The sequence below is a fragment of the Parasteatoda tepidariorum genome, chromosome X1 (assembly GCF_043381705.1).
Source record: "Parasteatoda tepidariorum isolate YZ-2023 chromosome X1, CAS_Ptep_4.0, whole genome shotgun sequence".
In the NCBI taxonomy this organism is placed as follows: domain Eukaryota; kingdom Metazoa; phylum Arthropoda; class Arachnida; order Araneae; family Theridiidae; genus Parasteatoda; species Parasteatoda tepidariorum.
Window position 1 is genome coordinate 80,276,201 of NC_092214.1, and position 15,064 is coordinate 80,291,264.

General features: G+C 32.9%; 1 protein-coding gene across 2 annotated transcripts in view; it reads right to left on the bottom strand.

Moving 5' to 3' along the window:
- Positions 1-15,064, bottom strand: part of LOC107446622 (transient receptor potential-gamma protein-like) — a 324,911-nt gene that overhangs the window by 88,363 nt on the left and 221,484 nt on the right. For both annotated transcript variants that reach the window (XM_016061317.3, XM_071187238.1), the window contains one exon: positions 5,962-6,336. In XM_016061317.3, the coding sequence (XP_015916803.1) occupies positions 5,962-6,336 (375 nt within the window). The remainder of the gene's footprint in view (positions 1-5,961; positions 6,337-15,064) is intronic.

The following is a 15,064-nucleotide window of genomic DNA, read 5'->3' on the forward strand; positions in this document are numbered from 1 at the left end:
TTACGAAGTGCGGAAAAGATTCTCGATCTCAGGGGTCCCATTCTTATATAATTTACTATGGTTACAACCGTAGTTAACACAATATTCAAACCAAGACTCATTTCTTTCGAAGCCAAAGCTTCTCTGTGGATCATGCGATGTGTCCAGTCGCATTTAGGCGATTTTTGTTTTACAAGTGCTTGTATACTTTTGAATCTTCCGGACATTGAACGAGCACCATCGGTGCATATTCCGACGCAATTTTTGCCTTCTATGTTTTTCGCATTCATAAAATCATTTAAAATAGCAAATGATGCGAGTGCTGTTGTTTTGAGTTCGATTAATTTGCAGTAAAGTAGTTCTACTGCTGACATATTATCCCAAAATCGAATATAGGCAATTAAAAGATCATCTATATTAATATCTGTTGCTTAATCAAGTTGTATTGAAAACAATTTGACACGCAATTTTGAGAAAAGCTGTCATTTCACATCTTCAGCTAGATCACCAATTTGACAAGCAACAGTATCATTTGAAAGAGGTGTGGACTGTAATTGTTTTGAAAAATTATCTCCAAACATAGTTTTTACAATCTCAATTGCTGCTGGTTTTAAATTTACTTTTGTTTTGGCAATTAAAAAAATTTAAAAACAGAATTCAAAATACTCAATATACATTATTGTTGTATACATTTTACTGTAAGCTGGGGCACGATGAAAATTCTGATTAGAAACTGGGCCGCGATTACTGAAAGGTTGAGAAACGCTGCTTTAAACAATAAATGTATGGCATTGCGTGATTTACACGATTTGAAAAATATTGTATTTGGACAATAATATATTTCATCTTATACTGTTCCTAAACAATCAAGAAAATACTTAAAAAAATAATGAGATAATGAATGTTTTATTGCAGCTTGCGCAAACTTTTTCGTGAGACAATGCAAATAACATTTATAATTTAGCTTTCTTTAGAGCTAAGATTTGAAGAAAAAAAGTTACTCTGACACATTGCACGCGATTTAAGTCATAAAAATCATGTTTATGATTTGAAACGACTTTTGATAAGCTGTCAAACTTCCTTTTAAAACCATACTAGTTAAAAGAAAATGAAGAATTAAATCTTTTTTTTAAAGATTTTTATAGAAAAAAACTAATTTTGCTACATGCTATACTCAAACTAATTACACTCTACCTCAGAAGTTTAACAAAAATTAGCAAAAATTTTGATTTTTATAGTTAACAATAGAATGCTAACAAAGTTTAATTTAAAACAGGAAATAAGTAATTCGCTGAAAACTATTTTTTCTTATCATGTCAGTTATTAAAAAATATATATATAATTGGCGGTCTCAAAGGTTTTAACACAAAAGCTAAAATTTCAATATTTAGCAAACACTTGAATAATCTTATTTGGACATTATTCTTAATGACATCAAATGTATGTTTCTATTGAATCTGAAAATATTTCTATTGAATTAATTAGCTTCTGAGGTGTTTGTGCGGATAAAGAATACCAATGTTTTCTTAATAAACTGTTGGAATTCTTTAACATTGCTGGACAATTTCTAAGGACGGATGATAATAGCGACGATAGCAACCATAAAAGTGAGGGTAGGAAGCTTGCAAGATACAGTAAGACGTATGCACATTTCGGGTTGCAAAAATGGTTTGTCACATGACAGCGCTGATAAGAAATATGAAGGATTTGACGCATATTCATCGTTGTTGTTCAAAATTTAAGGGGAAATAATGATTTGACGAACTTGCAATTTTCGATTTGTCTTCCCGACGTGATTCAGACGGTTTTAAGCTTGGCCGTACTATCGGCAAGATTGAAGAAGGCTGAAAAATAACAGATGTTGCCAAAGAGTTCGATGTCAGCCACAGTATTATTTCAGGGCTTTGGAAATCCTCTTAAGCAATTGGAATGAGTAGCAAACGTCTAGGGGGAGGTCGTGTTCTGTGCTTGCAAAAGACAGGTACATCGCGCTATCGGCAAAAAGGAATCGGTGCAGTACTACCAATCAGGTAGCAAATCAGTTACATGATACTGCGGGCAAACGAATCTTCCGAGAAACTGTAGCCTGTCGCGTGCAAGCTGGAGGACTATAAGTCCGCCGACCTTTTGTGTGTCACATTTGCCAGACGTTGCCGTAGCGTCCATTTGTAATGGTGTCTTCAGCATCGCAGTTGGATGAAAGTAGATTAAGTCTCTCGTGTGATTGTCAGATATTCGAGCAGTGGTGGTTTAGGGGATAGAGAGTTCGCCTCCCAATGAAGTGAACCGGGTTTGAATCCCAGCGATGGCTGGTCGATTCGAATTCCGCACCCAGCTCTCACTGACCACAGTGCTGACGTAAAATGTCCTCAATTGTAGGCGGATCATGGGTTAGAGTCCCCTTGCCGCCAGATTAACCATTGGAGGTTTTCGCGGGACTCCTGTCCATGTAAAGCAAATTCGGGTTAGTTCCATCAAAAAGTCTTCCCTCCAAAACAAATTTCTCCTAATACTTAATACAGGAATTCCCTTATGTTCTGGACAGGGTTTAAAGTTGCAAGGATATGGGGTTAAACATTGTTGGTCGTAAACCTTAAATTGGGTAGATTGTTCAACGACAGTTGCAAAAAATGATCTGAAGTGAGATTGGTACTTCGTATAGTCGAGTAAACATACAGGAAAGGGACCGATTGGTTGCGTCAAGATTAATGGCTATATATCTCACGTGCTTCCAACTGAGATTGTCACTGACCATTAATGATATTCTGTTTCCTCCTCGTATGGTCAGCAAGTTCTGCAGATCTGAATCCTATTTAAATTATGTGGATTGCTTTAGGGAGGAGAAATGCTGGTTCAGAATGCCCTGCAATAAAAAAGTTCACCCGCATCCGTGTACTGACAGAGGAATGGGACAAATTGCCCCAATAGCTTCTGTACACTGCTGTGCAACGCATGCCACGAAGTCTGGAAGATGCATCTTCCTCCATGGTAGTCATACCTACTATCGGCATTTTACTACAGAATACCTACAAATGATGTTAACCTTTCGTTTTTATTTCCAAAAATCAGTCAAAAGTTCTAACATTCAGACATTCTTTTATTTCACTTGGAATTTAACCACACTATGCAGTCCCTTATGGTCCGTTTTTAGCAATTGTCCAGCAGTGTATAAAGTTTACCATTTTCATATAGTCTACCATTTCTATATATTTAGTTTTAAAAAATATCAATGCTAAAAATTTCTTTTGAAAGTGGTAAAAATATCTTTTATAAATAATACTTTTAATAACAATATTTTTCATAAATGTGATATGACATTTAATAAAAAAATATCATTAGCATTTGTTTGTATCCATGAAAAAAAAACAGAAAAACAAATATTTTCCCTCTATTTCTTTAAAATACACTAACTCATTATATCCCAGAAGACTCAAACATTCAAAATCACCTTGCTTATTCTTCGAAACGTAGCTTACTTAGAATCTTTAAAACATAGCTTCTATTTATCAAATACACTAATTTACATTACAACTCTTGTTAAGTTTATTCCTTCGGGAAAAGATAAAGCTGTTAAAAAGAAGGAATTAAATGGATGTTTGAAAATGGTGTCAAACCTTTAAGATCTATCTATTGGCAAGGGAATTAATCTTCAGCAGAGTGAAATGAAACATCAAATACTAGAGAAAGTCTTCCAGTTGGATGACCATCGCTTATTGCGATCATCTTTATTGATCAATAAGCATGTTTTTCCAGAAGAGAAATTTCTCTTTACTAGCCATCAAATGGAGTTTAGAAGAAGAGAAAGGAAAGAATTTAAGAGGAAAAGAAATTTAAAAGTAAAAGAAACAGGATCTTTGAAAAAAAAAACATTAATTTTATAATGATATTTATATTGTCCTGCTCACCATGGTGTTCATCAAATTATTAAATTACAATAAATTAGCTATTTCTTGACTATTTGATTTCTTTGAAAATTATTAGAACATATATATANTATATATATATATAAATATATATATAAATTTCATTCTTGAACAGCTGTGAGTTTAACATTATGATTCAAATTTCAAAATTAGCTCAAGGTTTCATAAGGACACCTGAAAATGTTAACACTTTTTAACTTGCCGTTATTTGTGATAAATTTGAATTTATCCAATCCTGTATCTAAAATTTCGGGGGAAGAAAATTTTGAATTTTATTTTTTCGGTTGTAATTTTTTGGCCTCTTACTTTGAATCTTCTCATATCTGTGTATTACATTTACAGTAAAAAATTGGGAAAAATATGTATAATTTTAAAATTTATTGAAGAATTTTAAAAGTACCTGAACTTTTGTGGAGCACTGTAAAAGCGAAACAAAAGTTTTCGTTCTCAATATAAAAATTCGTTTTCCAAAGAAAATTTTTTAAAAACATAGTATTTTTTTTTTTTACATTATTTATTTTTTTGATGCCATTTCATGTAAAAAAAATATTGAATAATAAAGCATAAAACTCTTTAATGTTGAATTGTTTTGCGCAAAATAAAAAACGGACCATACTTAATAACTTTTGATCCACAGATCGAATTTTCCCGTTCTAGGACTCTATCTGAAAGGTTCGATGGTACTGAAGATTGAACACAAATATGCTAATTAATTAGTGTAGATGATATTTTATGCTTCGAAATAAGAAGCAAATAAGTACTTTCTCTGAATAAACCTACCTTTTTTTTGACGGATTCAGATTTCCTAAATATAAGTCGCAATCTGGGAAATATATTCCCTATAGTTATGTCTGAAGAGCGGTGAAAAGTTTGGATCCCTTAATATTACTACTTTTTTGCGTATTTCGCCATATCTCGATAAAATTTTAAGCGAACTCAAAAACTTTCGCGCAAATTTATAAAATTCCTTTATTTAAAAACAATTCCATGCAAAACATAACTTTAAGTAAATATTTATTATTTTCTATTATTTTATTTAATAAATGTATTAAAACGTTTGAATTTTGAAGTAGATAATTTTTTACATCATTTTAAAGAATGCAATTTTAAATGAAAAAATAAAAATGTGAGCGAAATTGGTCAAATAGTTCCTAGGAAATCGAAATTTGAAAAAGTCGGATTTTTATCGTTGTCGTATTGTTGGACCGCTGGCCTGATCAAACTATTGGGGCCATATTTCTCTGATTGTAGCTACCCCCTATGTTTTGGGAGTCAGAAATCTGAATCCCTGGGTAAAAAAGGTGCATTCATTCAGAGAAAATACGCTTTCGTGTCTAATTTTCAATTTAAATTATCGTCTGTACTTATTAATTAGCATATTTGAGGTCACCCTCTTGTGCCATTAAGATTAAGTCCCAGAACGTCAAGATCCGATCATTAAATCAAAAGTTATTGAGGGTAGTCTGTTAATTTTGTTTGCTCACTGTGCAGTGATCCACATTCGAAACTCTTCTATAAAATTTAAAAACAATTCCGATTTTTGTTAATAATTTTTCTGTAAGTATAGTAAACAGACAGAAGAAGATTCGAAGTAAAACATTACCTAAAAGATTCAGACAGGAAAAAATATCCTCCAAAATTTGCTTGCCCTGAAAGAACAAGAGTAAATAAATGTAGATTTTTAAAAAATTACTCCCGGGTAAGAAAATTATAATACTCAGGTTGGACTATATTTTTTCCAGATTGCGATTTTCATTCTTTTTTTGAAGGGCAAACATCTGAATTCGGTGCTGAAGAAGCGTTTTGGTGTCTGATTTTGTAACTTATACTCCTACTAATTAGCAAGGTTGGTACGCATAACGTTACTCATTGGTACACATGAACGATTAATAATGCTTATTACTGATCTTTATGTTAAAATTTATAAGTCATTCGATATTTTACTTTGCGCACTCTTCATCAAGACACCTTTAATTGTAGTGTCATTTTCTTTATAGGCAAGATGACAAACCTCAAAATTACATTGAATTTCTAGAATTCTTTTTGACAAAAGGCTTACTTGATATTCATTTTTAAACTCTTGTTCCATAAAGCTAAGTCTCCTTAGCTCCCATGAGAGCTCAAAAGCAGATAGGATTGGATCCTTGCTTGAGAGAGCAATTAGAGATGGTGATGCCAAAGCCCGATAAGAATTAATGCGAGATCTTGAATGTCTTAGACTGTCTTCACAACTTGATTTGACACAGTCTACACAACCACATCGTACTTCATGAGGTGTTGGGATTCGAATATCTAATGGAGCTTGGGAAGAATCATTAGACAGGCGATCCAACAAGATCTTGATGATTTCGTAGTTGTCTCGATGAGCGGCTAAGATCAATGGTGTGATGTCTGGAGTGAATGTTGCGATGTCTCGATCAATGGCTTCCCAACTCTAAACAAAAAATAAACATTCATCAATGTATTTGAACAAATATTATGAAACTTATGGATGCTAATATTAAGTTGATATAAGGATGTAAGTGTAATTTTAAATCTAATATATATAATATATATATATATATATATATATACTAAAAAATGGTATAGTGTTATTAGTCTCCTAAAGCACGAGTTTAAAAAAAATGATCGAGCTTTTTTTGACCGAAGATGAATACGTAGGTATAGAGTAAGTTATTTTTTGAAATTTGATTTGTGGGGGTGACTTGGGAGCGAGGTTTGGTGTGAAAGTTATCAGAAAAAAAAACTGTAAAAGCAAAGTTTAAATAATTCAGTTACAGGTTTATTTTGAATTTTAAAAACATTTAAATCAAATTAAATCAACTCAAGAGATCATCACTTTCATCGCTGAAACTTTCTGATAAATTGGCTTATTCAAAATCGTCACAGTCACTCGTTATCGGATGACTTTTCTCAAAACAACTTAGAAAAACACTTTGTAAAAATTAATTTATGATAAATTTTTTACTTTTATGATATTTAACCCAAAAATAATGGATATATTACCTTTTCAACACCAAGCAACTGCTTTAGAACAAAGAATTCCTAACAAGCTTATAGCTAATCATCAAAATACACCACGTGGTTGACACAAAGAAACGATGCATAATGGTGTCATCTATGGTAAATAAATTTAATTATAATCTAGTCTATCCATTTTTACCAGAACAGATCTCAGACGGCCATTAGAAACAGAATAACGCGAGATTGCCTGTGTGAGACACGCTAATTTGCCATTTACTTTCGCCCGTGTCAGACACGGGCAAATGCGTTAAGGGAAACTGACTACTAAATGAAAATTTAAATTTTCAGTGAGTAGCCAGTGGTTGGTAGACTCTAATAGCTTAGTAGCCACTTTTTCGTCAAACCTAATGAGTCGCCGACTAATATCGATAGATCCTTTCCATTTAATAGCCACTTTTGCAGACTTATTCTTTTTGCTTCGATTAAAATACATTTTTTCAGGAAAATGCATATTAGAAATAATCTGAATCAATAAATGGTTATTCAGCAATTAAAATAATATGCAAAAAAATTGGATAAACATACTGACTTTGAAGAACTTTTTTTACAAATGCTTGAGGTGGCGAAATACATTTAATGTATATATTACAACTTTGAAATATGTGAATTGTTAAGGAACTCTCGTTCTCTATGAATCATTCCACCACAAATTGATGGACATTAAAGGATAAAAATTTTGAATGGAGAAATTGGAAAATTGTGTTACCCAGAGACTCTTTCTGTATTGATTTACTCTGATCATTATACGTTAAAAAAAATTGACCGGTCGTTTATTTAATTTAGGTCGCCATTTCTTTTTTGTTAACTCGCCAATTGGAGGGAGGCGAGTGATTATTTTCAGGTTTAATGCGTATTAAAAAACAAACAAATCTTATCATAAATATCACCATGAAATTGATCTATATATTTAAAACATATACCAAACACGAAATATTTAGAACTATTAACACGTCTCGATCATGGCTCAAAGAGACCAGATAAATGTCCTCCAATGGGGCATACATGCGAGACATGTGCTGTTGTAATATTAGTATAATAGCAATAAGTTACAGCATATAATAGCATAAATATTGTTTCATTATATAGATTTCAAATTACAAAACAGAAAATCAATCGGTTGCTTGTTGAGATGACATGAAATATTTTCGGAAAAATTACTAAACATCTTTTTAATCGTAGCAATATTTCGATGAAAAGAAAACTCCTCGTTGTCGATGTAGACATATGGTTGAGCAATGATGTTTCGATTTAGTTTTTAAATTATTTCTATTAAAAATATTTTATTTTATTTTATAACCGTCGTTGAACAGCCGACCCAATTTCATGGGTTTACGACTACTTACGTTCAACTCCGTAGCCTTGTAATTTTGAACCAATCTAGAAGACAAGGAAACTCCTGGATCAGTACCTCCAGAGGTATTGATTTGTTGTGGGAACATGGAGGACTTTGAGAATCGACAGATTTAACGTGCATCAGTCACCATTTACTACACGGGGAGTCTTCGGCCGGCGAGGATCGAACCCACGACCTCTTGGATATGGGCCCAGCGCCCTACCGACCAGGCTATTATTTTTTTTAAGTCTTACACACTGATAGCTTTGTAACATGTGCTTCATTCAACTGGTAGTGTTTTTAAGATAAGTAATTGACGCAAAAACGTATTTACACTAAGAGATATACGAAGTTGCCTTAACTCATTGTTAAGCTTTAAGGGAAGTATTTTATCGAAAGAAGTAAACTTTTCCTTAAAATAATAAGTGTTCGCAAATGAAACGTATGAGCTGAAAAGGAACTATGCAGAAGAAGTTAATTAAAAAAAAGTAGCCCGAAAGCATCCTGCAAGTAATTGGTATACTTTTTCAAAGATTATTAGCGATTCTCGTTCAATTGCAGCAACGATTAAAAATTTTGCAATGATGTTTTCAATAGAGTCAATTGGAGTCTCTTAGACGAGTATTTTGAAGTTTCTCCTTAAGAAAAAAATCTAAAAATCTGATGAACCTGCTGGCCTAACGATTGGTCCACCTCATCCAATCCATCGAGGCTGTAAGGTTCATCGATGCAATTGCACGCATGATTGTGGAAATGAGACGTGCTAAAATCACACGGCATTTCAAATTGCAGCTGTTGCACTGTCCTATAATTTCGGTAAAGCCTCATCTAGAAAGATTGAACACGTTGTGTCGTTAAGTCGATGGGAAAACAAGTATCTGCTAATAAAGTAATCACTAACGATACCCGCCCACATAGTAATTGAAAACCCTACTATAAAGCATGTGGACTTGTAGTATGTGATTAAGAGGTGACACATGCAAGGGGATTGTAAAAATTGTGTCGTGTAAAGGTGGCAACTACTGTGTAAGGAATATTTGCAGGAAAGCCTGGATTGATTGCATTTTATTTCAAAAATTAATGACAGAAATCTACGCACCGAGGAAAATCTGCTGTATTGAGTACTTGCGAACAGATACTTTGAGAATAATTCTCTGTAATTGGTATGAAAAAGGTCTTTCCCAACAAAAAAAAATCTATATGGTGTTTTTACTCACGCTGTTGTCTGTGCCATAGATTTTTGTGATAGTGCTTAAATTATCTTCAAACTTTTAGTTCTGAAACTCTTAAGTGTTTCGAAAGAACGTGTTCTCGACACTACTCGTGCAAAACTGTTGGTGTGAAAGTAGAAAAAATTTTGTGGCTCGGCTTTGTCCTCTTAGAAATGCACTCACGATACGACCTGAAAGCTTCTCTTCTGTTACAATTCAGGGCTTCATGCATAAGATGGATGCATATATTTTTTCTCAGTGACTATATATTACTCCATCATGCAATAAAACACTTTTTAAAAGTAATGAATCGTTGAATCGCGAGTAATGCAATTAAAGCTAAATAAAATTGTTTTGTAGACGATTTGATAATGTAATTGAAATTAAACGTATTCATAATTTATCGTCCTAAAAATTGTTTTATAAACTTATAATAATTCGATTTTATATAATTCATATTTATTTAAGTAATTCTTATTTACTTAAATAATTCTTATTTACTAATATAACTTTTATTTTTTTATATAATTAAATTCAATAACATTTTAGTCTTATTAAATAATAAAATTTTTTTTCTACCCTTTTTAGTTCAGTATCATCTTGGCATCCACATGATTTTCGTCAAAATTTAAAGGGTGCATTTACAGTAGTTTTGATTGAATATTTAGAACTGAATATGTAAAGGTGAATAATACATGCCTCATTAAAACTTTACATGCCCTGGGTAAATACATTTTGAGTTTTCACTGATTATAACTTTAGATAGAAACAAAAAAATCCAGTAAAATATTGACACTTTAAAGGTAGTAATTATTTTACTAAAATATCAATGTGAATTTTCATTCACTAAATTCTTCGTAAGCGACAGCTTGATGTATGTTTTTGAAATATTGGTGAAAATAAGTTTATGATGATAAAAGTATTTGGGTCTTAATGCCAGCAACATAATGTGGTACTAAAAGTTGTATTAAAGTGGCAAAATTAAATTCTCTATGCCAACGAAAATAATGATATTAAGCCAAAGGAGAAAAGGTACTAAATTGATGATGCAGTAATTCTGGTACGTGTTAGTTTCTTTGAATAGAAGATGTAATTATAATATTATTATTATTAGTTTTAATAACTTTTATTCGCTTGTAAAATTATTTTTAATTTAGGTATTGGAATGGGAAGGAGTTTTAAAGTAGGAGAAAAGAGTTCATATGAAAATTTTTATTAAATGATACTAAAAATGAGGTTATATTTTATAAATGAGGCAAAACATTTATGTTTTGTTTACAAAATAAATTCTTTGTCAGCATTCCTGAAATATCTCTATAGCAATGTGAGCAATTATTAATAATGTTTTATATATGTCATTACTTATTTAAAAAAAAGGATTATTATTCAATTTAAAAAAAAATAGCCCTTGCTTACAGCTTTTTGTTGTTGTATGAAATGAAAAATATGTTATGAATAAACTTTATTCGCGGTTGTTTTCGTGACGGCATCAAATTTTTTGGCCTAGACGCCTGGATAGCTCAATTTATTCTCCTTATGAATCAACTCAGAATTTTAATTAGTAAACCTTTAAATTAGTGGATAATCCTGCGACGATGAATGCTGAACTCTCACAAAGAACTGCATCTACTCCCGATACTGGGAGGCCAGAGACCTTTTGTTCAATTAAAATTCTTGATTTAATTTTTGTCTTTGATGTTTTGCTCTTGTTTTTGTATATTTCATCTCTTTTCTGTAATTGTATTTTTCCTTTTTTTTTTATCTCTGTACGGCGTTAGGATAATGTCTGTATCGCCTGCTGCATAGGAAATAAAAAAAGTTAGTAAACCTTTAGATAGTTGATTGTATTAAATTGTCCCGAAATTTTTTTTTCAGTAAGGTGGTTTTAGAAAATAAAGTTTTGACTAAATTAAACTCTCCTCTCTAAAAAGGTATCAAAGCTGAATACCAAAATTTTTTGTTATACTAAAGAAATACAGTCGGACCCCGATTTAACTAATTCATCGGGACCGGAAATTTTATTCGTTAAATCGGGGTCATTCGTAAAATCGGGGTTCAAAAAGAAATTGTTTTTTGTACATATGTATTATTAAAAACTACTAGTTATAAACGACTATCTAAGATAAGAAAGGAATTTCCTGTTTGACTCATAGTCCACGTGACAAACCCCCGGAAAATGACCTTGCAAGTGTAATGTCTTATTGACTCTGCCCACCTACCCACGACGAATTTTGTTTTTCCGCGTTGCGGCCTTTTCTTCTGTTTGAGACGAATATGCACTTTTTCTATTTTATTCCTCCCAGGAAAGATTTTTTTCCCTTTAGAATCTGCCAATTACAAAAAAATGCAATATTTTTCTGATCAAAATGTATGAAAAATATTTTTTCCGGATGCTGAAATAATTCGTTAATTCGGGGTTAATTATTCGTTAATTAGGGGTTTTTGACTCTGTTTTTGCTGGGGTTGAAAAAAAAACGTTAAATCGCGAAATTCGTTAAATAGTGGTTCGTTAAATCGGGGTCTGACTGTATTAAGTTTTAGTTTTTTTTTAAAAAATAATAAAAAAAATAAAAGTTTACCATGTACTACAAAAAAAGACATTTTTTATTTAAAATGACAGAAGAAACTAAAATGGATCAAAAGAATTTGTCGGTGATTACTTCTGAGTTCTACTAGCAATAGCAGTTTATTTATAGATATTTTAAATCTTTCTTAAAACACTTTCACAAATAAGTTAAGAAAATTTGCTCAAGAATATAAATCATACATTAATTTTCAAGGTATAATACCTATCTTAAAACGATAATAAATTATTGTTGGATTTAGTTATTAGCATTAGATTTCAAAGAAAAGATAAAATGTAACTCGAAATAGAATTGTTTTTTTATGATATTTTTGAATACAATTTTAAAGTCTTTTTCGTAGAAAGAACTATAAAATTTCATTCAAATTTTTACCAAGAATAAAGTTTTATTCGGGAAGCTTTTGATCCTTTTTTTAAGTAAAAAATAGCAAAAAAACAATGCATATCGAATTTCAAGTTGAAGGAAATAAAAATTGACTGAAAGTAGGAGGTAAAAATGCGTCTTTTTATTTTATACATTTCAAAAAGCAAATTATTGCACTTTATTCTTTTCTTTTCAAGTAGACTCTTATTCTTTTGAATGAGTGCCAACAAGAAAGCTCATTTTCGATTGTTAGTTTGCTTAAAATTATTCAAAAAGAATGTGTTTTAAAACGTTTTTTGTCCTTATACTTCAAATCCCTCTACAGAGATTCTTTTAAAACGCACTTTCTTTTAGTCGAATACTTCGCCAGTACGATTTTTCATTTATTTTGATGAAGATTTAATAATATTATTGTAAAAAACAAACATTGAATAATTTCTCGGAAAATATTCTCTGAAAAGAATCTATAATATAACATTTGAAACGATGGAAAAATACACTCTATAACAAAAAAATCGACGCACCAAGAAGCAATCATCCGATTGCTTTGCGTATGCATGAATGTTTTGAACAGATATGCAAATGATTAAAATTTGGTGTCCAATAAACGAATAGTTTGATCTCCGGCGCATCGGAACTGCGCATCCAGGAGACGTAATAAGGAGCAGTTCTTCAACGGTTGTTAAAACTTTCGGTTTGATTGCGATTCAGATTACCTTTCAACAACTTAAAAAATGCCTCGCTGCAGGATTCGCGCTCATTACGAGCAACTTTCAGAGTTTGACTGAGGTCGTATCATTCGATTGAAAGAGGCCGGTTGGACAAATCGGAGAATCGCTCGTCATTTGAGTCGAAGCGATGCGGCGATTCGAAGATGCTGGATGGGTGGAAAATGGCAGAGTTCAGCGTCAGGATGGTAGCTGTCGACCTAGGGCTACAACAGAGCGTGAGGGCAGAGTGATTGTCCGAGCAGCTGTCACAGCGCCTTCCTCATCTCTATCCACCATCAGACGTTCAACCCAAACACCAGTGTCCACCATGACCATTCACAGATGGTTGAGAGAGCGAAATCTACGCTAGCGGCGAACGTTACGCTACCTGCCAAACACGCCTGCACACTGCCGAGCCAGATTACGGTTGTGCATGGTTCGATCAGGCTGGAATGATGTCGACTGGGGACGTATAGTCTTTAGCGACGAATCCCGCTTCCAACTGTGTCCTGATGATCATCGAAGACGTGTTTGGAGACGCACAGGGCAGAGGGGGGATCCTGCCTTCACTATTGCACACCAAACCAGCCCTCAACAAAGCATTATGGTCTGGGGTGCCATTTCCCTTGACAGCCGGACCCCTTTGGTCGTCATTAGAGGTACACTTACTGCACAGTGGTACGTCGACGACATCCTAAGACCTGTTTTGCTACCGTTCCTTTTGCAGCGCCCTGGGCAGGTTTTTCAGCAGGACAATACCAGACCACATACGGCACTTGTTGCTATGAACTGTCTGCAAGCTTGTCAAACTCTTCCTTGGCCTGCCAGATCACCAGGTCTCTCTCCCATCGAGCATGTCTGGAATATGATGAGAAGGCGATTGCATCTGGCACGGAATGTTGATGACCTCGTTCGACAATTGGATCGAATTTGGCAGAAAATACCGCAAGAGACCATCCGGGAGCTTTATCGGTCTATGCCACGCCGTGTGGCAGCTTGTATCCAGGCTAGAGGTGGGTCAACACCTTATTGAACTTGTTACTGTAACTCTGCAAATAAATTATTCAATTGTTCTGAAATTTTAATCATTTACTATTCTGTACATTGCCTTCCTATCCATCAATTTTCGTTTCAATCGGACAACTCCTTCTTGGTGCGTCGATTTTTTTGTTAAAGAATGTATATCATTTTAACAATTGTAGATATCTCATTTTACTTTGGGAAAATAATGATGGCAATCAGAGGGAAAACTAAAATTGCTCGAAGAAATATTTTCACTTTAATTCTAGCAATTATAATCTATTTCACTTAAAATTGCGCTCCAATATTTTTTAATTTTACAATTAAAAACAGTGACTAAAGTGAAACAAAATATTATTGTTTATTTCACTGAGAAATGGATGTTGATATTTGATGATTCAATGAGAAAAGTTATCACAGTGTTAATTTTATTCAAGTAGTCAAGTATATTGCATAAATAGCGAATATTTGGAACACAAATATCAATAACATTTAAACCCTGTTAACATCATTGTTCCCTCCTTTTGAGAAGTACTAAAAAGGAGAAAAACTAAAAGTTTCAAAATTTGGTCTCCGAATGTTCACTGTTAGAAATTTCTTGGAAAAATGGTTGAATAACAATTTACTTAATTGTTATCTTACCATTTTCAAACAAAACAGTCAAATGCCCATAGATGCGATTGTATTCAAACTGTTAACTATGAGAATGACCGAACTGTTTTCACCTGATACAGTTAAAAAATATGGGTTAGAAAACAGTTAAAAATAATGGGTACATATTATAGCCGTGAAGGCTAATCTGTTATTCTCATGACCCACAGAACGGGTTTTCCCCCATTCCCCGCAACACATAAAGAGTTTCTAGTGTCCTTCACTTACCAATTTGTGATCCTGTACTATTAGAGTATGATACTCT